The sequence below is a fragment of the Aspergillus tanneri genome (genome assembly GCF_003426965.1).
Source record: "Aspergillus tanneri strain NIH1004 chromosome Unknown AapTan_7_pilon_pilon_pilon, whole genome shotgun sequence".
NCBI lineage: Eukaryota > Fungi > Ascomycota > Eurotiomycetes > Eurotiales > Aspergillaceae > Aspergillus > Aspergillus tanneri.
Window position 1 is genome coordinate 2,897,277 of NW_022984634.1, and position 23,496 is coordinate 2,920,772.

The window sequence follows — 23,496 nt, forward strand, 5'->3', positions numbered from 1 at the left end:
AGAATGGATATAGCATACACTCACGCTGTGATTCAGTACGAAAACTAAAGCTCTCTATTAGGTATCCTCAACAGTTACGCCGACATCGATAGTATAAGAAAGTCGCTACTCCTATATGCTACTCTAGCGACACATTACGGACTGTCATCCGTAGATAAATGGCCTCGTCGCCGCTGAATACCTTGCGCTTCAGGACTCTCCCGTCCTGTTCCAGCTCCAGAAGCATCTTGACCACCACTGTGATCCTCTGATAATGAGATCCCGTCACTCTCGTCGTCCGCCTGGTACTCCTTCTCTCGCTTGGTACCCTGCTCGGGTTGATCGTTCGAAGTATCCAAGGATGTCTCCCAGGGAGAGGTGGACTCGTCCAGAGGCTCGTCCTTGATCCAGAAGTCATCGCGATATTCCTTCTTTACCTTCACTTTGTGTGTGTCCTTGTCACCGACGGATATCGCCGTTAGGGTGATCCACACAATGCTCGCCGACGTCATAGAGATACCCCAGAATAGAAATGTGAAAACGACGAATGATGTAATCTTCCAGTAGTATATCATCCAGCTGTTTTCTGAGTTAGCCTCGCTCACTGAAATCGGGGACTAGCCCATCGGCGTAGCATCCTCCCGCCCCCGAGCCAAAAGAGAAAAAAAAAGAGAACCATACCGGAGCCCAGTAAATCTGGCTCTGATTTCCACCTTGGCCTTGTATACTTGCATTTGCTCCTGACTGTGGATCTCTAGGCGCAAACTGTCCGGTACGTTGCGCCACCCACGTGCGAACTCAATCTTTTCCATCATGGGCACTTCCAATATCTCGGCTTCCCGATGCCAGCCAAACACATAGAGTGGCATAAAAGACAACTTACTTGCCATATCTACCAAGGGGGACGCATATGTGAGGATCGCAGGACGCCGTGATCGTGAAATAGCGTACATGGACGCATTTGCACCGGTAATGAATGATGATGAGGAAGGGGGGAATAGGGTCAAGTCGAGCATGAAATTTCCAGTCGCAAGGTTCGATGGGGTGCGCGGCAACTCGAGCTTCACAGTCACGTCATACGGTTGGAGAGACGCCAAACCCGGGCCTAGAGAAGCAGTTCCCCAAGGATTTCCATTACTAACAACAGGAGATTAGCATAGTATTGGGTCAAGTTCGACATTCGCCTGACTTACCCAAATTGCAAATGGACTACGCGCTCTAAGCCAACCTGGGGAATGAATTTGTAATAGAATATTCCGTAGGCAAAGATTGAAACAAAAATCATGCATATGGCCGATATGAAAAGAAGTACGGTTCCCAAATATGCCTTTTGGGCCTGTTTCGAAACTAGAGGCTGCACATATGCCACCAACTTGTTCTGGGTGTGTTTTGCGGCCGGTTAGATCTCCAGGCGCCTAACGACGGAGCATCAGGGTACCTACCATTACTTTGGATAAAAATATGGTGCCTCCCTCTTCGCGGCCATCGTCGATTGCGTACTCCGCCTCCATGGCGTGGTCAGTCGGTCCTGTATCGAGGAAAGGGGGGTTACTAAGTAGGCTACATAAACAGCGATGCAATCAATACGTGACCGCCCGTCGACGTCACTTGGCGGCCTGAGGCCACCAAGTTTGCCAACCTCGGTTCTCTGAGACTATGGGGTACTAGGAAATGCTTCAAGATGGAGCATTGCATTGTATTCTAAGTAACACCTGAACCCATTTCAAGAAAAACATGAGGGGGAAAATAAATAAATAAAATAGAGCAAAATAAGGTAATAAAAGAAAATGAAAAGAGATGGAAAAAATAAAACGCACACCTGATACCCCCATTTTATAGCTTATCGTTACAGGCCAAGGCCACAGCGATGGCAATGGTAAAACATCCAATAAAACAAGAATGGGTAAAAGATAGAGAGACAAAGATATAGATTCCATGTAGGTTTAAGCCATGCTGACAGGTCCTAATATGCATATCCCTCCCAGAAACCCAACCGAGAAATGTCAAGGAAATAGACACAAACGTGCAACCCAACTCACTCGTTCACGCAAGAAAAAAAGAAAGAAAGAAATAATCATCCTAACATACACCGGAGCAAAGCACACTCCATGTCATGAGGGCATCTGCAAACACCGTGAGAGCATTCATCTCCGCAAAATGCAAGACATCGAGGCATGATCAAGTAAATCATATTAAGAAGAAAGAGGTAGTGGTGAAATTAAGGACTTCTTCGGAGATTAGGTTAATGCCCTGGGGCTCTGCTGTTGGATATGCTGCAAGAGGGCATCAAACAGACGGCCAATCTGGTGGGACACAATTAGCTATTGATCCACTAGACGCAGGGAATGAACAAGACCACTGACCTCAGGCGCAGCCTGGATAAAGGGGAGGCGGAAGAAGGTGTAGCTTCGATTTTGAAGTAGCTCCTGAAGTGTAATGATCAGCCCCCAGGGGTGAGGGCGATGAACTATCAACCGCTCCAAAAGAACTCGGATGATTTGCTGGCGTATGTCGGACTCATCCTGCTCCGTGGAATCCGTGCCAAATAAACGGAGAATGGCAAAACTGAAAAAGTATGTGTGGCTATTGGGGTATCGGAGCTGATTTGCCATTGCGCTCAAGAGGTAATAACGTGCTTCAGGCCGTAGGGCCTTAGCCAACTTCTCCAAGAGTGCCGAGTGGGCAGAGTTATCGAACGCTGCGCGAGTGTTGCCCTTTGAGGCGTTGACGGAGACTGCCCCTTGGCCAATGTAGAGCACAAGGGCGTTCAGTAGCACAACATTAACGTTGATGGGGGTGTAGAAAAGACCAGAGTCTTTTCCTGTCGAGTTGTACACAGCGTCGCAGATCTGCTGAAGGGCTGTTTCCGAAGCACTGGTACTCTGCAGAGCGCTGTCCACGATGCTCTTGATATTGGCACGCTGCAAAGGAGCAGCTGTGTCACCGGCAATCCTTGGTGCATCTCGCATCTCTTCAAGGCGTTCCACTTTCAGTCCTTCCCTAAAAGGATCCGGGAGCTTGTGGAAAGAGGACGGATAAGCGCTCAGAACAAGGTTCCGAAGCTGCGCACAGTGAGCAGGAATGACATTGCAGAACTGGAAATGATTTTCTGCGACAAATTCTGGGAAATCATGATGCAAAATGAGTAAGACACGGAGCACCCCCTTGTACAGGTCCTTAGCAACATATGAGATGCTGGCCGGCTTGAGCTGCTCGCCGATATAAGAAAGCAGTGCTTGCATAATCTCGCAGTACGGGCCCCAGCCTGCTCGTTCTGGCATGTTCAACATGCCGGACATGAAAAACCTATGAGACACCAAAGAGAGCCATCCATAGACGAACGCTGGGCAATACTGGGGCTGGAGAGACAGGAATTTATTGGCTAAGGCGAACATCATCTCCTGATGATCATCACTCTGCTGAAGCCCATTCATGGAATACTCGCACAGGATACTTGAGAAGAGCCTGAAGAACACTCGTTGATTGAAGGCCTCTCCTCTCATGACATAATGATGGTTCAGGACAAGGACTAGCAGTGATAAGATCGAGTTGAAGTAAACGGGTTTACTCGTCTTCAGTGAGCCCTCGTTATCGCCCTGAAACTTAACAAGCAAGACAACCAGTTTGGCAAGGGCGTCAATGTAAAGGAACGCTTCGTCAAGGCTACCACTAGGATTTTGAGACTCATGTTCGAACATCGCAACAGAGATGTCGATGCTGAGACGGAAGAACAGAGCTGAGTCTTCTTGGTTATCCATAACCTGCCTTTGGTGCATGTCCTTGAGGAACGAGTAGTACGTGCGATCGACGGCACCAGGAGCTTTGTAAATGCCAATCCATTCGCTGAAGATATATTCCATTTGGTCTCGTTTAGATCTTGCTTTATCGGTGAGGAGAGGGTTGATGACTTCGGGAATTCCGGACTCGCGCAGTTTGTGGAGAATGTTGTTGGCGGTGGGCAGGCCCGAATCCTCCGCAAGCCATTGACTCATCGCTCCAAGACTGCCTGAGAAATCGGATCTCAGGGCAGATGGTTCCTCGCTAAAAAGTACCCGGTCCAGGATACTAGCGAGAAGGTCGAGGGATCCCGAAGCCTTCTGAGCAATAAGCCTTGTAAGAATCATGTCGACACGCCGGATATCCAGAAGGCCAGCGTCGATGAGAGCAACCGAGACCGGGACATTGAATATATGCTCGTCCTCAACTTCAGAGAGGACTGTCCATGTATACCGAGCAACGAGGGAAGACATGTCGCACAACTTGGCAAGAAGATGCACAAGAACCTCAACTTCCAGCGTAGCCTGGCTCTGCGCATACAAACTTGTGCAAATTTTGAGCGATGTCATTCTCGCTAATTCTTCGCCGTTTGGAGAGGCAATAATAGTGCGCAATGCCTGGTTGTACTCCTGTAATACGACACTATCCCTTCCAAGATCTTTAACGCGTTCCTCTGTCGCAATGCGGGCCGCTTGCTGAAGCTCTGTCACGATATTCTCCACCTTTTCGCGTGGACTCTGCGCATCGAGGAATCCGTTGAGCTGAGATTGCGCACCAACAAGCCCTGACTGCTGTAACCTAGCATCTTGTTGCCCCTGCGGTGTCCTATGCGGTACAGCAGGTGGCTCAGCCGGTGTGGAAAGATTTGGTATCGGAGGATAAGTTTCTGGGAGGACGTCCTGAAGCTGCCGGCCCGAGTCCGTAGACACGTTCTGGGCATGAGTTGTTGCCGTTCCTCGGGATTGGCGGGCGAACTCCTCATATATTGCCAATTGCTCCTTGTTGAGACCGCCTGGTGCTTGTCGGTAAGGCTCGGGGATGAAAAGACCCCAGCGATTCATATTTTGATCAATGTATGGCTCATTGGGCCGGGTGGCACGATGCTGGCGGCGAGAATTTAATTGCTGTTCAATCACTTTTTCGATCTCGGGGAGTGACTTCTCCTCTGCCGCTTTCTCGACAATACCGCAGGCGGCATCGAGGTTATCATTGACACACATCAAAATCAACCCTTCTGGCATGGGCTGATCCGAATATTCCTGCTGGATCATGCGGATATAGTTGGTCATGCTGACCTTGAGAGGCTCCTTGCAGGTCACAAGGGCTAAGCTGCCAGCAAGCTGTCTGACCATTATGCCAGCTGCGCGTCGGACTTTTTCCTCATCGGGCTCCATTGCAAAATCCTTAGATATGAGTTGAACAGTGGATATAGAAGCGATAGTCACAGAACGCTCCACCACAGGTGTTATAATTTCTGCAATAGCGCGTTCTACGGCAGTGTGTACAATCTGCCGAAGGACATTAGGATCGACCATGCTGCTTGCAGACGACGGGAGAACGAGAATCTTGTCCAGGCTTGGGAGGGTTGACATAATGGCAGCGGGAGATAGCCTTTCGTGTCGGATGCCTTGGCTAATGCTGGCAAGAGGCATGTCCTCGAACGCTTCAAGCCCTTCAGGGATGTTTGCAGTCGACAAAGCATCCTCTATGTGCGCCGAGCGGTCTCGAATAATCACTGAGGGCTCGATTGCTTTATGGTCAAGGTCGAGATCCTTGCACAACACTTCAATCTCGAACTTGAGATTTAGTTTCAGTTCTGCAAAGTGATAGAGCTCCATCAACAAAGCAAGAACGTCCATCAACCAAGGATTTGGTGGCTTGAAGACAGTAGATTTGGTGGCCTGGACCAACACCTTGCAGGTAAACGGGATCACAATTGTTAGACGTTGGCTGTCAAATCCCTCCAACAAAAGACCCTTAAAATAGACATTCTTGTGTTTGACGGGCTTGTCCTTAGCTATGGTTAGTGATCCGAGCCAAGAGCCAAGGTTTTTGAGGTGACCACGATCAGTTGAAGAGTTTAATGTTGCTTCGGAATTGATCAACTTGGACACACTGGCATAGGTTTCTCGGAGAACTTCCCCCCACAAGATCTTATCGTTGATGCGGTCAAGAAGATCCAGATACAGCTGTTGAAAATTTGGCTGTAGCTTTGCACGTTCTTCCACTAAGTAAGAAGCAAACCACTGGTGATGCTGGTCGCGGAGAACATCCGTAAGATCCCGTAGTTTCTCTTCCATATTCTGCTCCGACACGTTGTTCAGCACAAACAATATCTTATCCTGAACTTCCTCATCCGGGTTTTGATAGACATCTGGTCGTAAAGGCGGATCAACGTGCACGGAAATGAATTTGCGGCCGGGCCCATCCGCAGCTGCCGCTTCATCCATATTCCCATTAGCCATGGATGGGACGGACACATTACTGTCTAGCCTTCCAGACTCAGAATCTCTCACTTGACTGCCTTGTTCATGCAGAACCTCTTCAGCTTTTTGGAAGATCGGCGTGCCCTGCAAGGCCGGAATTTGAAGTAACAAATGACAGAAACCAGCCCACTCTGGCAGACGGCTCATCAATTGTTCAATTGCTTCAACGCCAAATTTGTACATCGGGTCGTGCATTTCATGCTCCCGTACTGCCTCCAGAATCATACCCAGGCCAACCTTGAGTGTGATGCCATCAACAAGCCGGAAATTGATGATACCGCCAAACATAACAGCGGTCTTGGTCAAGGCTTCCAGTGGATATTCCTGATAGCAATGGTACTCATCAATAAGGCCGTGGACCATGCACGCGAACAGATCCTGCTCAGTCGGTTCGCGCGAGGATTTGTACCGTCTCATCAATTCGAGGATTTCCCTCAACGACAACTCCTCGTGATACATTTTGCCAAACAGCTCTTGCATTTGCTTGTCGATGGTCTCGGGCAAAGAATTCCCATTCTCACCGTTGGAGTCGATGATATCATCAAACCCTTCTCCATAGTTAATCAACCTGGGGTAAGTCTGGATGCAGATCCGTTGTACAGGGGTGAGGTTTTCACGATCTCCGACGTATTCTTCCAGAACAGACAGTAGGGTGTATACCGTCTTAACCGAGAGGCTGACCATCTGTGGAGCCGGCTGTTCCTTTCTCTGAACATGAAGTTCGTCCTCTGCCTTGATTCTCAAGAACTTTGACAGTAGGCTTCCCATGTCCATAGGTCCCTTTTGAGCAGCATTGCGAACCCATTGTTCCAGGTCAAAAGGGCCCTTACGATGGGCGTAGCAAGCGAGGTCCATGGCGAGGCCGTTGGTATATCTCAGAAGATAATCCAGCCAGCTATATTCCACAGCATGCTCGTAGATAGCAGCCGTAGAAGTCGGGTCCTGCGTGAATGTAGTGAATAGCTGCTCCGATACCCACTGCTTATCCTGATGCCACGCCCCATGGAGAGCGAGTTGATACCCCTCCTCCTGCTTCAATATGAAAACGATCAGCGTCCGAAGTACGAAACTCTGCTGAACGCTCGTCCATGGCTGAGGAAGGGCCAACGCTGAACACAAGAAAACAGGCAGGTCATACTGCACGACCGACTTGATCAGCAACTGACTTTCGGTAGCAGCCCACGAAGCCTGGGAAAATAGCGCCAGGTCAAATATGGCTCTCATGGCATCTAGAGACCGCAAAGGGGATTTTGCTGCGCGTTCGCCTTGTAGGCGCACAGGCTCAGGACTGTCCACAAAGAAGTCAGGTGGGAAAGTAGCATGAAGGTTGGGAATCTGCGACACGTCGGTTCGCGAAACAATAAAAGCCGTGAGAAATGAAAGCTGCGTATCACGGTGTTCCCAGTCTCCACCCCAGAGCTTTTGAATGTCCAAGGTAGAGTCGTCAGACGCAGCGGTTAAGAGAACCGCGTACAGCTTGGCAAAATGCCTAGCATCCAATCTCAGGCCCTCACGGTCAAAATTCCGGAATATGAGAGGCCAGCTGATTTGCTTTTCCCCGTAATGCCCCTTGACGGCAGTAAGGAAAGTCTCCAATGAGAACTCATTCCAATATTGAGAAAGGACGAGGAAGAGTAGAGCACTAGCGATATGTTCCTCATTCCAGCACTCGGTGCCAGCAGAGTTGATCACCTCAGTCACAACTTCAGGGCTCGAAGTTGCCTTTGGTCCCTTTGCATGAAGCTGGCGCACCAACGTATATCTGGGATTGATGAAGTTGAACATTTGCAGGGCAGAGGCAACCTCAAAAGGCACATCTACACCCAGCTTCTGATATCGAAGGTTGGCTGCATACACAAGCTTGGCCTTCACGTCGTCAGTAAAATTGCGCGGAGGGTATAAGATGAAGCGCTCGATCGTCATGCCGATGAAGGAATCCGTATATTCCTTCGTAACATCAGATGGCGATGCCAGGCTTTGCAGGAAGGTGATTGCATTGTTCGAGAGGATTGCATCAGCTAAATAATCGATGGTGGTCAGTTGTAGCTAATCACGTGGAATCTGTGGGAACACTTACCCTTAGCACGCAAATCTGATTTATTGGCCGTCTTAAAGGCCAGAGCAAGGGATACTTTGACCACGGCATCGAGCTTAAAATGGTCTAAAAACGTAGAAAGATCGAAGTCACGGAAAATATCGCCTTCCGAGGTATCGATCGTCTCCGCAATTTTGTAGGCTTGTTCTTTGTCTTGGGAGACTTTATGCATCTCCTGGACGAGGAGAGGGTAGTTGCCGGCGTTTTCCACAGACTTGTTGACCCCTGGAAAGATTTGCGGGGCATTGCCTGTGAGAAGGCGTCGGAAATATTTAGAGAAAACCTCCATGCCGTTCGACTCAACAAGCTATCCAGATATTAGTGGGGTTATGCAGAGAAGAGAGGGAGCAACGGAGTGACATACTTTGTGGATCTGAGCAGCTTTTGTCTCCCACTTTTCTCGACCTTCCTTCTCCGTGATAGAATCAAGGAGAAGGAAAACCTGAGCGATAGATATCTTCGTCAGCGACGACTGGCTTGCGTGAGCGGCTGCCCCTGACGCAGTCGAGCCCGGTTTGTCAGAAGGGAATCCGGTCGGCGAGTTCACAGTCGTTCCCGACAATAATGGAGAGAAGGTGGCGCCTCTGGAAGATCCCGTCCCACCTCCGCCCCCGGAGCCTCCACCACCCGTGACAGAACCCGCTGTGGAAGCCAGATGTGAGGCTGAAGATGGGGTGTGTGCTCTGAATTTGGGAGAAGATAGTGATTGTCCGGGTTGCTGATGCTGTTGCGATCCAGATTGTAAGGCGGTGAAAGGCGACGGCGTGGAGGCAGGCGAGGGCGCGTTCCGGCCAGCTGGGTGGCTTCGTGAGGAACTCAGAACTGCGGAAAAGGACGAAGCGAGGGGAGAGGACGTTGAACCACCTTGACCAGGACTACTGGACTGGGGTGGCCCGCGGGAAGATGCAGAGGAGATTGAGGTCGAAGCGAGGTTGTTGGTCGCAAGCGGTGTCAGTCCCCGACGAACGTTCGACTGAGATGCAGCTAAACCCCAGGCAGATTGCTGTGACCTTCCAGGCCGGGTGGAGGAAGACTTATCGGTGCCAGAAGCAATCGACGATTGGGAGGAAGGGGGAGGGGGAGGGAAGGTCATCTAGGAGACGCGATCATTTGATCTGAGGACTACCGACAAAATTTTTGTTTCGTGCAGAGCGCTGACAAGACAAAGAACTTGGATGCGATGGTGATGAGAACCTAATTTCGAGGACAGAGGACCCGTGGCAGCAAAGGATAAAGGAGAATGGAGATGGATATTGCTTCGTGGCACAGGACGGAAGTTCCGATGGGAAGAGAGTGACGGACAGAGAAAGCGAGGTTGAGTGGACAGCAGGTGAGAGATGCCTGAGGTGACCACACTAGTTTCGGTAGGCAGGCACCACCAGTATTTCGGAGTAATAGGTCCTTAGTAGGTGTTCCAGGTACAACCATGCAGATGACAACGTGATGGGAGAGATGTCAGACTGGAAAGTGACTCTCACATGGTGCTCGAGCGCAGTCCACCAGAATTGGGTGTTTCAAGGTCCGTCTTGTCTTTGCCTGCCTCAACAACGCTGAGGCTGAAAGCACGTGACAATACCCTTTTCAGTGTTTCGGATTATGTAATATATTACTGAGCAACAAGGCCTGAGGCACACCAGAACTTTATGTGGTAAGACTACCTCCCGCTACAGAGATATTTTACCATCACCGACACAACCATTACGGAGTACATATACAAAACATGTCTCATCAGGTGGCGCATCTGACACTGTCGCTATAGTCACGTTTGCAAGTCTTGTAAGGTGAGGTATATATCTAAACTCTGTTCCACTCCAAATAGAGCAACATTCAAAGCAAACGACACGTAACGTAGTAGAGTGCCCGATCGGGTATAGCATATTAGTAGGCACTATAGACATACAAACATATCACTTTCTTGAGCTCGATACAAAAGAGTACCTAGAACTCTAGAGTAGATACATCCTCGTAATTTTACATGTACGGAGGAAATATGCATGCCCCTTGAAAGGCACGAGCTGAAGTGAGGACCGACATGACTTGCCCGTGATCTAGCCCCGGTTGCCCCGAGAAACGTGGAGCAGTAAACATCAACCACCATTCCTTGGAGTCCCAAAGATGTGATTAACTCCACCAAATCCAGCTTCATCGTGCTGTTCTGCCTAATTTTTCCGCAATCTGCGGTCTTCTTTTGATACCCTGGGGATATTTGGACACTAAGACTTCCTTATTTTCTTTTGAGCAGTCTTTATTTTTGCTTCATTTCGTTCTTTCTACCTGCGTCTTGATTCGATTATCCCACTTTAGCGTAATTTGATGAGCAAAGGCTGGCCGAGGCTCTATAATCTCAACACATCATAAGTTGTACCAATGCCAGGAACGGTTGCAGATGGGCCAACCGTGGCCATGTCCTGTATGACTTCTCTTTCTAAATTGGCACCAGGCTGCAGATAGCTAACGGGTTCGAACTCCGCAGTTGCCAATAATTTCTGGGGCAAGGACGATGCCGGTGTTTCACCTATGCTGGACCGGATGCACGGTGCAAAAATGTCTTGCGACGAATTGAAGACATTCTATAACAGTGCGTTATTTAGATTCCAGGCTTGCAATGTAAATAGGGTCCTATTCTAATGCACCAGATAGTCCGAGCCGCCATCGAAGAAGAATATGCACGAAAGCTGCTGGCACTTTGCCGCAAATCGCTTGGGTCATGTGAAATGGGCTCCTTGCGTTCATCCTTTGATGTTGTGCGCGCCGAAACGGAGGCCATTGGCAAGGCCCACGCAGCCATCGCGGTACAGATGAAACGAGAGCTGGAGGAACCCTTGATCGCGTTTGCAGGTGGTTCTAAAGAGAGGAGAAAAATCATACAAACAGGGATCGAGCGGTTACTCAAGACAAAAATTAACCAGACCCAAGTAGTGAACAAGGCAAGTTGGTTTTAAATGGGGGAAAAAGTGCGCACATGCTAACAAAGTTACAGACCCGAGATCGATATGAGCAGGACTGTCTGAGGATCAAGGGTTATCTCGCACAGGGTCATATGGTAATGGGCCAGGAAGAACGTAAAAACAAAGCAAAGCTCGAGAAAACACAGGTGCAGCTTGCATCTAGCAGCAGCGAATACGAAGCTGCCATCAAAGTACTTGAAGATACCACCGGACGTTGGAATAAGGAATGGAAGGCTGCTTGCGATGTACGTTTCCGTTCAACTGATATCAATATTGATATAAAACTGATAAATTACCAGAAATTCCAAGATCTCGAGGAGGAAAGACTTGATTTTACGAAGAGCAGTCTCTGGACTTATGCCAATATTGCGTCAACGGTCTGTGTTAGCGATGATGCTGTATGTAGTTGGCCCCAGACATATGCTCCCAGAAGTCACTGCTAACCACCCTCGCTAGTCCTGCGAGAAAGTCCGTCTTTCGTTGGAAAATTGCGAAGTGGAGAAAGATATTGTTGCCTTTGTCAAGGAGAAAGGGACTGGCCAGGATATCCCCGATCCCCCCAAGTTCGTCAATTTCTGCCGGGGGGATGTCAACGATACAAGCTCAGAAGCGTCTGAAGAAGATGGATACTCTGTGGCTCAGTTCCAGCGCACCATCAACCCGGCATTCCGCAGTTCCTCACCGCAGCCATCGACATATGAATCTCATCATGACCCACAGTCGGACCTGGCGGCCAAGATGGGGCACAATGAACCCCCGACTCCTTCCAGCCGGGAAGCTGCCGTCACTCCGCAAAAGCCCATACAGCCACCACCAACCCAACAGCCTGCCCCCTTGGATCTCCGCCGCGGTGGCCAGCTTCCGCCAAATTACGATCCCAATCAACATGGAGAAATCGGCCATGTACCTCACAACGCGTATCCGACGGAAGGCATGACCATGTTCTGTAGGGCTGGCCCTCCCTCGGAACGTAGCTCAGGAACAAATAGTGCATACCGACCATCGAGTCGCGATTCACAAAGCGAGATCTCGAACCCGACCTCTCTATCCAGCCAGGAGCCGCCGAGTGTCAAACAGTCTCCGACAAAGCCAACGTCTCCGACAAAGCCGACAAATGGCGTGGCGCTTCCGGGACTCGGCGGTGATAAACAGGTTCAGAAGAAGAGAAGTGCTTTCTTTAGCAATAGCCCCTTCCGACGCAAGAGCCGTCATGATAAGGATCGGAATTCTGGCTCAGCGCAGCTGCCTTCTCGTGGTACCTGGGATTCTTCTAGACAATCAAGCCCCGTCAAAGCTCCTCGGCCGCAGCAACCCGTATCTGTGCCGGATACCAATCGAGCTCCGAGTCCAGAGCCTGCTGATCCTAGGGCAAATTTCCAGCTTAACGTTGGCAATAACGTGTTCGATGTGGACTCCCCAGACAAGAATGCATCTAAAAAGGGGGCTCAAGCAGCAGCCAAAGGCGCAGAAGAGGAGTCTGATCCAATTGCACGCGCTCTGGCAGATCTAAAAGGGACCGGCAAGCAGTCAACCAGTCGAGTGTCCGCTGACAGGTATCATGGTATTGCTACACCAGTGCCTTCCGCGCCAGCATCTAATTACTCCAGTGCCTCTGCGGCTGCTCCACCTCCAGCGTACAATGATTCCTCAGTGAAACGACTGGGCGCCCCCCAGCCCGCGTTTACTTCGGCACAGATGCAAAAAACAACTCAGAAATACACGGGACAGACGCAAAGTATGCTTCGCGGCTCCGGAAATAATCCAGGGGGAGCGAGCCAAAACAGTAGACAGTCTCAGGAGGCACCGCGTGCCAGGTCACCTACCCCGAGACGAAGTGCGAGCCCTCAAGTGAGCAGTCCACGAGTAGACACACGCATGAGTCAATACAGCAGAGGCACAAGCCCCGCTCCAAGCTCGCATCACTCAAACAGTATGAGGAATCGCTACAGTCAGTCGCCTACTGTCTCCACTCCTCCTCAACGCCCTGCCGATGGGTCCTACTCCCCTCATGAATACACCAAGCGAGGCTCCCCCAACCCCATGTCGCGAGCTGTATCCCCCCAGCCTCAGTTCAGACAGCAAGCACGGCCCTCCAGCGCTGGTGGGATGGAGCTGCAGCTCTCAGGGAGTCCCACTGACATGTACGGCGGGAGCGGGAGCCATGATGGATATGGTTCCCGTAAGGAGCCCAGTCGACCGATGTCGTACTATGGCGATGGGGGAAGCCAGCGAAGCCGGTCTCGCAGCAGAACCGTGGCTGTTGCTGACCCGGGGAGACAATTTAGTCGAGATGGTCGTCCAATTCTGCATTTTGGTAAGATGAAGATCCATTTTACGTATACTAACCTAGTGCTGACTTTCCTTTGCAGCCCGAGCCATGTACAGCTATACCGCCGCCATCCCTGAAGAACTAGGATTCACCAAAGGCGACGTCCTATCAGTTATCCGGCTTCAAGATGACGGCTGGTGGGAAGCCGAAGTTACTACTGCCCGTAGCCGACCGGGTTTGGTGCCGAGTAACTATCTTCAAATCATCTAAATTATGCCCTGTCATCTCATGAGCAGAGGTGATCAGGCCAGATTTTGTGCTGATTTACGTGTTCATGATGTAGATACGAATTTTCGACGTTGTCAATGGTTTTTATTTCTTTTCTTTCTCGTTTTTCCGCCTGATACTTTCTTTCCCAGCTTATCTTACACATAGTGATAAGGCTTGCCCATTTCCGATGTCTTACAGGCCAAGTTGATACTCTTTTTGCTATTTCTTTTTCATTATAATGCTATTTGGCTGCTTAATCTGTTCAGCTTTGTTGTCCAGCCAGCACACTCGTTACGTTGTCTCCGAAATTGTTAATCCCTGGATTATGACTCCTGCTGGACCTAGCCCACGTTTCACCATTTTGCTTACCCCGATTAGTCTATCTTGTTTTAATTTCAGCAATACCATCGTAATTTGACTCTTCTCAAAAGCATACATACCAGAAGACCTGTAGTCACGAGAACCCGATAAAACCGCCCAATCCAACTCTGAACATACCAGCACTATAACCACAGTCGCAAATAAAGATCGATCAACATCACCCCTCGATTAATCCGCCCCCCCACATCCGGTAACCATGCATTTAAACCCCTCGGGGGAATTAAGTTCCCGAATACATGCATAAATGCAATACGGCTGGGAACAAGCCGCGAAGCCACCTTTGGAGATCTTGTCCATGTAACAGGTGCCAAACGAGGTGGTAGATTCGATATCCGTGCTTGAGAAGACGGAGGGAGAGGACGATCCTAACTGGCTCTGGGGATTGTCATGGGATACAGCTGCTTTTGCTATGTAGCATGATAATAGGACATGGTCGTTTTTGTGTCCGCAAGTGTTTATCACGCGCTGGACGTGGCACATTGTGTTGTCCGTTTGGTTTTGTTTCGTTTACTCGCTTGGGAAGGGGGTTGATGCGAGTGTTGGATATTTGATATTGATGTGGAATGTGATCCTTCCGTTTTGATAAGCTGTGCTGTCTCTGGGTCAAGGATTTGGAGTGGTTTGCCTCTGTTAGAGTATAGTCGGGGTAAAGTATTCTGTAATATTCCTTGAATAAGTAAAGAAAAATAGAAAAGGAAGGAAAGATGGAGAGTGGTTCTGGGATATCTTAAAGAGAAATACATAGAACTGGTCAACAATCAAATTCACTTCACTAGCATACAGAAAGAAGTTCACACATTAATACAGGACTCGGTGATAGTAGAATACATCAGTGTATGTACATGAACAAAGTGATTGAAGTGATACGAAGCGAAATTGGTCAAAACAAACCTGCTAAATCGCTTCACAAGGGAGCAAAAACCGGATATAGTACCTCGACCTAACCATGGACCAGCCGCTGGAGGAACAGAACACAATTAACCGAGCAAATTTCCGATGTGGATCGAGGATGAGTCGAGGACAAGCTATTCATTCATCATCCACAAAAGAGTTTGCGAGACGGCCAAAGATGGGAACTTCGTAATGTTCAAGGGTATCAACTAGGTCCCGTTAGCTCATCGTCGTAGACAGTTTATGTTCTAGAAGAAAGCGTACCATCGCGATAGGCGCGCATGCTTAGAAGCCCAATCAACACCAGATCGCAAATGAGCAAAATCCACGAGAGGAAGCTCGACCATGAAAAAATAAGGTGGATGATCTAGGAGGATATCAGTAAGTTCGTGCGAGGATATATGGTATCCATAGCTGGAGACTTACAAACATGGCAGTAAATAGCATGCTCGATTGCCATGCGTGGAACCTGCAATATGTCAGTGACTCCCTCCTGATGCACAACCACATTTTGAATTTATATACCGAACGTAGTCACTCTTATGCTCTACCAGTAGAAGGAAAACACCCCCCGCCGGAGGCAGAAGTAAGTATGCCAGCATAGCTTCGAAATCCATCCGGATGGGCAGACTCGTTTCGAAGGCGCCCAGATTCCATCGTCCTCCTTCCACGTCTCGTCCAGGAGCAGTATTTCCATATCCACCGGTCTCGACGTGACCTGCGCCTGCGCCTGCAAACTGTGTAGGGGAGGGAAGTCCAGCCGACGAGAAACCCGGAATCGGGGGTGAAGCGCGAGGGGACCCGACATTGGAAGATTTGGAGCGTTGAGCGTCCCCGAGCGAAGGAGAGAGGGCTCGCTCTACCTCGGGCGATTCGTCCTGGTAGGGAGCAAAGTTCATGGTATTGCGATGGGCGGCGACGCGACAATGAATGGAGGGAGATTCTTATCTGGGTGAAGTTCGCTTTCTCTTTGGTTATCCCGGAGAATCTCGCTCCCTGGCGGTGACGTCTTGGCGTCTCACGCTGCCTGTTCGAGTATCGTGTTTACTTTACTTCTTGTCTACATTCTCCGGTGTATTGTGTATCATGAATGGCATCTAAATTTGTTTCGAGATATTTCGTACTGTACACTTATAGAGAAAGAGAAAAAAAAATGACTACTCCGGTCGGACGTACTTATACGTTCCCTCGTTTTTGACCACGCGTAACTCCCGTCCCTCTTGCGATACCACTAACTGGTCTCCGTGTCGTCGTTGTAGTTGTCCCTTTTGTCGCAGAAGATGTGGTCCGGGTTGCACTGGAGCTGGTCCCAGAGTAGGAGACACTGGGGTTCCTTCCCAGTCCTGTACTACCGAACCTGCCTCGAGTTGCTGTAATGCGTGAGCCTCTCGTGCTGGCTGACTGCGCCCTTCTCTTCTCTTCTTCCTCTGCTTTCCGAGCAGCGGCTTCTTTCTGTTGCTGGAGCTCCCGTTCGCGTCTCTGGGCAGCTTGTTGTCTGAGAACCTCCTCATTCTCCATATCCGCGACATCTTGGACAGCTCCTTGCCAGTTCCGGTTGAGAATCAAGCGCTGATTGTGCTCCGTTTGGGCCAGTATTCGAGTCCAAGTGTTCAGTAGAGTGGAGGACGAGTCAACCGTTCGAGAGACAGTCTGATAGGATGCACCAGTTAGTTAATAATACTAGACGAACTCGATAGTAGGTAAATAAACAATGAACCTACATCCATGTTTCCCTTGGCACGGTCCAGGCTAGCCAGTAACCCCTCGATCACTTGATTGATATTCCGAACCATTTGTAGTTCATTGTGCAACGCCATCTCTCGTGCCTCTTGTCGGTCAAAGAGCGTTTCTCCCTCATGGGAGGACCGGGGCGGGGGGGTGGTGCTAGCTTGGAGGTTTACGAATGATTCCGTAGGTCGTCCCCGTTTGGATGGCGAACTCCAGAGATCTTCAGAATCGTCATCGGAGAGCTGGAGCCTCTCCATTTCCTCTGCAGTGCTCCGGAATGTCATCTTTGCCTGTGGAATAGATTGTTGACGATCGTGCAGAGATCCAGCGCGATCTTTCGGACCGAAAGAGAGAGGGGAGCCGCAATCCCCAAAGGGGATTAGTGCAGCGTCTCCCAGGCTGTCGATCGATCTATACAGAGCATACTGTATACAGAGTATATCACTACCGTTCTACAATCAAAAGTAGGTTCTCCAATAATTGACTTGAAATGGGAAATACAGTATAAGAGAAACTCAGTTGTTGAGGGCGGAGATGACCTGTAAAAAGTTCACTTGGCAGTTATTAGCGTGCAGTACTTAGACGATTTCCTGGTAGGTTGGGCGCTTCCTACAATAGCTTGATACTTGCTATAGCATACGAACTTGGTTTTGTAGACAGCTTGAAGTCTTTCCCTTTCCACTTTAGTGCTCACCCCTCGCCACTTTTTGCTCACTGAGCAGAAGGGTGAGTAGCCAGAGTAGGTAGCCTTAATAAAATGCGCCACGCTAGTTTCACCAGCGACTATATTCCGTAATACATTTCACCATTTCCCCCCTTACCCACTCAAACAAAACAATGGCATCATTAATTGAACGGGCAATTGTAGTCATCATTCCTTCTGCTCGACCTGGGAGACAAAGCGTCAGGTTAGACACTGCAGGTCAGGGCAGATCGTAGGTATTAATGGTAGCTAACACTTGGTGGTTCAAGCAGGGGCATGACCGTTAGGAAGTCATCAGACTGTAGAGGGAAGCGAAATGTCTTCTTCGGAAGGTGTATAGATTAACTATACTTACTAACAGAAGGAATTAACATACTATGCTCTATACAGTATATATCTGAAGTTCAATATCGTGGCTTAGATGGGTTTTTACTAAATGCTCATTGACTCACAAATCTGCAATATTAATCATAGGTACTCGAGAAAAAAAAAGTTAGCTGGAGAGAAGCCAGGCAGTGAACCAGAATCAGCCCCAATCATCCCATCGCGCAAATCAGAGCGACTTGATAGTTTGGTAACTGCATGGACTAACAAGGTGCTAATAAATAACATGCAATTTTGCTGTCTCCCTCTTGGTGTGCGTGATAGGCAACTTTACTGCCACCGGAGATAAAACACCTGTGTTTGCCAAATACTTTATAACCACACGCCCTTTCATTTCATGTCGCTAGCTATGGTAACCTACTTGTCGAAACCCGTTACAGTTAAAAAAGCATACTACTTTTGTCCTACGTTCAAGTTGAGAGCCAGCTCAGGATATGGGTATTAATACCTTAATCTCATCTGTGGACTATGTAAGGGATCAAGGTTGCACTAACTCTCAGTCTTGCGTGTCCTAGACTCTGGCCCCAATAAGTTCGCCGACATGGCAATTGGTTAGAGTAGCTTGTTAATAGGATGCCCTTTGTCACATAACCTAGGTAAAAGGGATATACAGGCCTGCTATACTCTGATTCAATAAATGCGCCGTGACCTTACTCTTTGCTTTTGCTATGCACAGTTAGCTGCGTTCCTAGATAAAGTCTGAAGCCTTAAATAATAAATTATGTATACTAAAAGGCAGAAGCGCTAGTTTCTTGTTTACTTTTAGAGCATCGAATAGGCCAAGAATTTCCGTTCCTTACAATATCCATTTCTCTACAGATATGGTGGGGGCGACGTAAGTTCCATGAACCAATTTCTGCCTTGGGCTTCACAGACGCATCTCAAGAATACTTCTAGATATAGGGGAATACTGTAATTAGAGAGCCTGTCATTTAAGCCTGACGATGCCTCCCATACCCCCACAGCTAATTTCGCTTATGTTATATTAAAAAGTTGGGTAGCTGTTACTGTGTAATAAGGCTGCATTAGGGCATGAAATAGCTGACAGCATACGGCCTTCCATATGCTGTCTGCTGTTGTCAAATGTTATTATGTTATTAATGTAGAGCTGACCTGCCCAAACTAGCTGAGAGCTAGGAGCATGGGATTTGCCTGTTTAATGTGAAGTAGCGAAAGTAGGTCGCTGTACTCTTCCTTTTCCCGGGATTTTGTACTTTCCGCTACCCTGCTTGATAGTTACACACAATTGTCGAGATTCCGGCACCGTTTTGAATATACAAATTACGATTCTTTGAGCTCGTGGCCTACGCACGTCATTAGGCTACATTGTTTTGATGTCTCGGCAAACCCAGGTCCGCGAGTCTTTTAAACTCCCTTTGCATAATAGCCAGATTTCCATCTCCCCTGTTGCCAATAATTACCGCAATATCACCATCTCATCTCAAACAACATTGCTTATGGATGCTGCGAGCAACTTCCTGTGGAAGTCACCGAGTGGCCTTATGCGCCTCGCACATGGCAAACTATCGTCCATCGATCAATCACTAGGAGGCTAGATAGCCGAAGCTGAGAAAATCATACTACCTCCATACAGAAGCAGATGTGGAGCGTGCTTCATATATATCTTATAAATCCCGTCAACATTGCCATTCCAGAGGCTCTTGCCTAGTAGCGGTCGCATTATTTGTAGAGGAGAACAGACCAACTAAAAGAAGAATAGAACGGACTTGAGATGGACCTACCAGAGAGGTAGCCAATCTGTCGGGACTGCAGTTCTGGAGATAAAAGAGCCATTTGTTTCGAGATGGAACGACTTTAACCAGGCAGTGGCGAATAAGAACAATACGACACAAAGCATAATACTACCTATCAGTTTGCCGAACATACCCTTTTAGAGGATAACGCAACTATTCTCTCGAAGCAGATAAAGTACTCCATCAACCTTAAAATCGCGGACGTTGCAGTTTTCGACTGGAGATCTATGTTTGTTTTCGACTATAGTGACGTTGAATATAACTCTTCCAAACCCAAACTGGCAAGAGGAAGCTGGTTTAGGGAAATAGATGCTGGACCAAAACAAGGGCAGACGTTTAGAGCCATGTTGCTTGGACTGTTGATTAGAGGCCTTCAGAGAAATGGGATTATTCGCTAAACATGTCCGATATTTTTGCTCATGTCGGGAATTAGAAGATTATATAGTATGATATGTGATAAGTGAAAAGAAAAGGGTTGTCTAATATCCGTCTCCCCACTAATTGCCAAGATTATCCAACTCCAAGTCAGATTAACTGGACATAGGCAGATCAAGCCAAGACCAATCTGCAGCTCAAGAGCTTTTACATTGGCGGTTCATTAGTTTTCACCTAGTCAGTTTCTGCCCACATAAACTGCCTACTAGATAATCGATTCTCCTAGTCAAGTCCCGCATAGTTAGGGTGGGCGGAATAGGAGGTAAAGAAAAGCGATCAGGCACCCCGGGTCAAATCTAATAAAACGCCACTGTACTGTGGACCAACTTAATGGTTGATAAGTTTATCTACCATGGTAGCATTGATAACCCTCCTTAGTTACATATCTTGTTTTAATTTATTTATTAATTTTTATCTTCTTTTGCCCTTTTTAACTGCAGGCATGTTGCGCTCGGGCTTTAAATTCCTTCATAGAGCGGTGACCTGTAATGTGAAATACTCACTGAGCAAGCCCCTGAGTATCCTTATTAAAGCGGCATTATCCGAAAGTGGAAAGTCTCAGTGGTCTATAAAATCAGGTTTGTATAGAGATATATATATAAAAGTAAGCAGTAAATAGTAGAACCAGAACAAATTGTCTGAAGTTATTTCTCCGAATCTTAAGGCTAGTTAGTCCTGGAGATCCTTGATTAGGGCATCGAACGGCACGAGGTGGGTGCCTGATTAGCTAATAAATGTGTGGCTGGTTAGACAACAGCCTTAACCACATCACATTCCACCCATTCACCATCCCCTTCCTCTTGTTTCCGTCGTTACTGCTTTCACTTGCTGGCCTTTGGGAGTGCCATTTCGTGTGAGAGTCTGCGTGGGCCCAGAGAAATTTGTGTTAGTCGCCTGCGGTCGCGTCTCGTTCTTCCTTCTACTTCGACTCCCCCTCGTTTACCGCATCTGTTATACCTCCCAGCCACTTTCGCCGACGTTTCCTGTCTCTATCTCGACTTGGACTACTGGGGATTTGCTGCGTCCAATCCTGTACACATTTCATAATGGCGATAACGCCGCCACCGCCATCTACTTTGCGAATGCCCCCGACTCCGCAGCATGGAGCTGGATATGACCAGTACGAGCCGTACTCGACCCGACAGTCAGCCAGGCTAGCGAATCAACGAAGATTGAAAGAACCTCGCTCAACCCCTCCTCCCACACTCTCCCCCCCCCCTGCGTACATGAGCTCCAAAAAGTCGAAGAAACAAAGCAACGAATCTAAGGCATCCCCTCCCCCGAGACCCGCCTACGGCTCTCCTCGGAAGATTCCTTCAAGTCGGGTGCGAGATATTATTTCCTCTGAGACGATAATGGACGGGATGCTGCCAACTCCAGCCAAAACTCCCAGGAAGAAGGCAGTCGGGGACGCTGGGTCTACTGCACGAACTCTCTTCCCCCCACCCCCCACCTCTGGTTCAGCGCGCGGCAAGAAAGGCAAGAAGCCTACACCCTTTTCTCTAGATAGTTTCAGTGAAGACAACGCCCAAGGGGGTTCTCAAATCCAGATCTACACCGACTCTCGGGACCGCATCCCAGAAGTGGATGAGAGTGAAGCCAACCCATTTTACAAGAAGCCCATGGCAAGCAACCCTTGCCCACGAACCTTACGGCGCAGATATGGTGGGCGCGACAAGGAAGTAGATGAGGCTATCAAACGTGATGATGGCATGGTCTATGTATTGTAAGTTCCCTTTTCCATCTCCGCTCTCTCCCTTGACAATTCCATTTCCATTCTAATTGATTTGACGCAGTCGAGGCAAAAAGACATTCCGCAAATTCAGCGACGCAGTCGAAAGCGATCAGGAAGAAGAAGACGACGGCGACTTGGGCTTGCTAGCAGCTCGTCCAGACCTTATCGATTCATCTTATTCGGCTGATGTTCGTCCTCTTACTCGCTCGTCTATCAAGCCGCGTGTTCTTTTCCCTAGTGCCAACGACCGCACGCCTCGAGAAGTCCATGGCGAGGATACCGATGAAGAAGAAGCCGCCACCGATATAGAGGATCATGAATTTACAGAGGACGTAGACAGCTCTGACCATGTTTCCGATACTGACATGGAGCAACGGCCTGTTACACCACCACTGAACGATACCTCCGAAATTTCCTCTTCCCCTGGTGCAACGGTGCGTGCTCTGCGTTCTCGAGCCAAACGAGGCGGACTTGAACCTAGTGGGACGCCTCCAGCTTCGCAGACCAAGAAGAAACGAGCCAGTCCTTTCGATGGCTGGCTGCGCAAAAAACAAACTCCTGCATATGCCACCGCCACCAAGGCGAAGAAGAGAGACGCAGAACCCAGTTCTACCCCGGGTGGTCCAGTTCCCAAGAAAACAAGGGGTAATAGACTTGCTCTCTCCTGAGTGGCGTGTCTATCTCAGAATGTTGGCCTCTCATTTTGAGGAATATAACATATTCCTGAAACCCGGCATTCACTCGACTGTTTCTTTCTTTCTTTTTATCTCCCCCTCTTTACCTTCGGAGCCAAGGGTACCAGTATTCGATCATAATTTGTATTCAGGTCAGGTGTTTGAAATTGGCCTCTTTTTTTTTTTTTCTCATTCGTTCAGCACAACCAACTGGATTTTGAATCTCACTCAGCATGGAGAAAAGGGAGCGGGAAACGGATGGGATTCAATAGGGATTTTATTTTATGGTTCACTGGCTGGATTGCTTGCTTCTTTTTCAGAAAGTCGAAATTCGTGTATGCATGCTGCTCTCTGCTTTTTTTATTTGTGCTCCCCTTGGCGTCATCAGCCCTTTGTTTAGTAGTTTAGGTCTAGATATCCGAATGGTATGATTTCTAATGACCTTTTTCGCTCCTTCAACTTTTGGATTCAACTTTTGGATCTCGTCTCCAGTATAATTATTCTTGACCATTCTGGGAAAGGAAATGGTTCATTCTCCATAGCTAGTAAAAGTGTCGTCGGTATTCTTGGGTATATATATAGTGTACGGCAGGTAATATTTACTGTGCTCTTAATTAATCTACTACAACCTACGAGTAACTAACTATATTGAAGATTAAGGATATCATGGATCTGTTCAAAGAGAGAAAAGAAGTGCAAAAGCTATAATATGCCAGCTACAAACATACTCCGCAGTCCTGCTCGAAGTACAAGACAAAGAACAACCAATCATTCGAAAAAAGAAGGGTCAGAAGAGAATCAGCAGGAAAAGTAAAGTAAAATAATACATAGAAAGAATCACAACAGGACTCCAACAAAATCACGGTCATAATAGACAGATTTAGACCCCATGTCAAGGAGGATGGATATTCGTAACAACGTAACAGGTGAGGGCTGGGTACTCTTTTTTTTCTCCCTCATGATTGGGGTTCATGGAATCGTGACCAT

General features: G+C 48.4%; 6 protein-coding genes across 6 annotated transcripts; 2 read left to right on the forward strand and 4 right to left on the reverse strand.

Annotated features, from left to right (window-relative positions):
• Positions 1–134: 134 nt before the first annotated feature.
• On the reverse strand, positions 135–1,490 carry ATNIH1004_007567 (seipin; the record flags this gene model as incomplete). The annotated part of the gene is made up of 4 exons (XM_033572187.1): positions 135–558; positions 661–1,116; positions 1,173–1,357; positions 1,422–1,490. The coding sequence occupies 4 exons, from the start codon at positions 1,488–1,490 to the stop codon at positions 135–137; spliced, it is 1,134 nt and encodes a 377-aa protein (XP_033425502.1).
• A 726-nt stretch (positions 1,491–2,216) lies between these two features.
• On the reverse strand, positions 2,217–9,430 carry ATNIH1004_007568 (CCR4-NOT core subunit CDC39; the record flags this gene model as incomplete). Its single annotated transcript, XM_033572188.1, has 4 exons — positions 2,217–2,282; positions 2,343–8,260; positions 8,320–8,644; positions 8,702–9,430. 4 exons carry the CDS (start codon positions 9,428–9,430, stop codon positions 2,217–2,219), a joined length of 7,038 nt encoding a protein of 2,345 aa, XP_033425503.1.
• A 1,274-nt stretch (positions 9,431–10,704) lies between these two features.
• On the forward strand, positions 10,705–13,824 carry ATNIH1004_007569 (formin-binding protein HOF1; the record flags this gene model as incomplete). The annotated part of the gene is made up of 7 exons (XM_033572189.1): positions 10,705–10,747; positions 10,811–10,915; positions 10,978–11,252; positions 11,318–11,530; positions 11,585–11,683; positions 11,742–13,599; positions 13,655–13,824. The coding sequence occupies 7 exons, from the start codon at positions 10,705–10,707 to the stop codon at positions 13,822–13,824; spliced, it is 2,763 nt and encodes a 920-aa protein (XP_033425504.1).
• Positions 13,825–15,234: 1,410 nt separating this feature from the next.
• On the reverse strand, positions 15,235–15,995 carry ATNIH1004_007570 (DUF4870 domain-containing protein; the record flags this gene model as incomplete). Its single annotated transcript, XM_033572190.1, has 4 exons — positions 15,235–15,305; positions 15,361–15,463; positions 15,523–15,565; positions 15,622–15,995. 4 exons carry the CDS (start codon positions 15,993–15,995, stop codon positions 15,235–15,237), a joined length of 591 nt encoding a protein of 196 aa, XP_033425505.1.
• A 277-nt stretch (positions 15,996–16,272) lies between these two features.
• On the reverse strand, positions 16,273–17,108 carry ATNIH1004_007571 (DASH complex subunit DUO1; the record flags this gene model as incomplete). Its single annotated transcript, XM_033572191.1, has 2 exons — positions 16,273–16,746; positions 16,818–17,108. The coding sequence occupies 2 exons, from the start codon at positions 17,106–17,108 to the stop codon at positions 16,273–16,275; spliced, it is 765 nt and encodes a 254-aa protein (XP_033425506.1).
• A 4,038-nt stretch (positions 17,109–21,146) lies between these two features.
• Positions 21,147–22,503, forward strand: ATNIH1004_007572 (uncharacterized protein; the record flags this gene model as incomplete). The annotated part of the gene is made up of 2 exons (XM_033572192.1): positions 21,147–21,826; positions 21,897–22,503. 2 exons carry the CDS (start codon positions 21,147–21,149, stop codon positions 22,501–22,503), a joined length of 1,287 nt encoding a protein of 428 aa, XP_033425507.1.
• Positions 22,504–23,496: the final 993 nt, after the last annotated feature.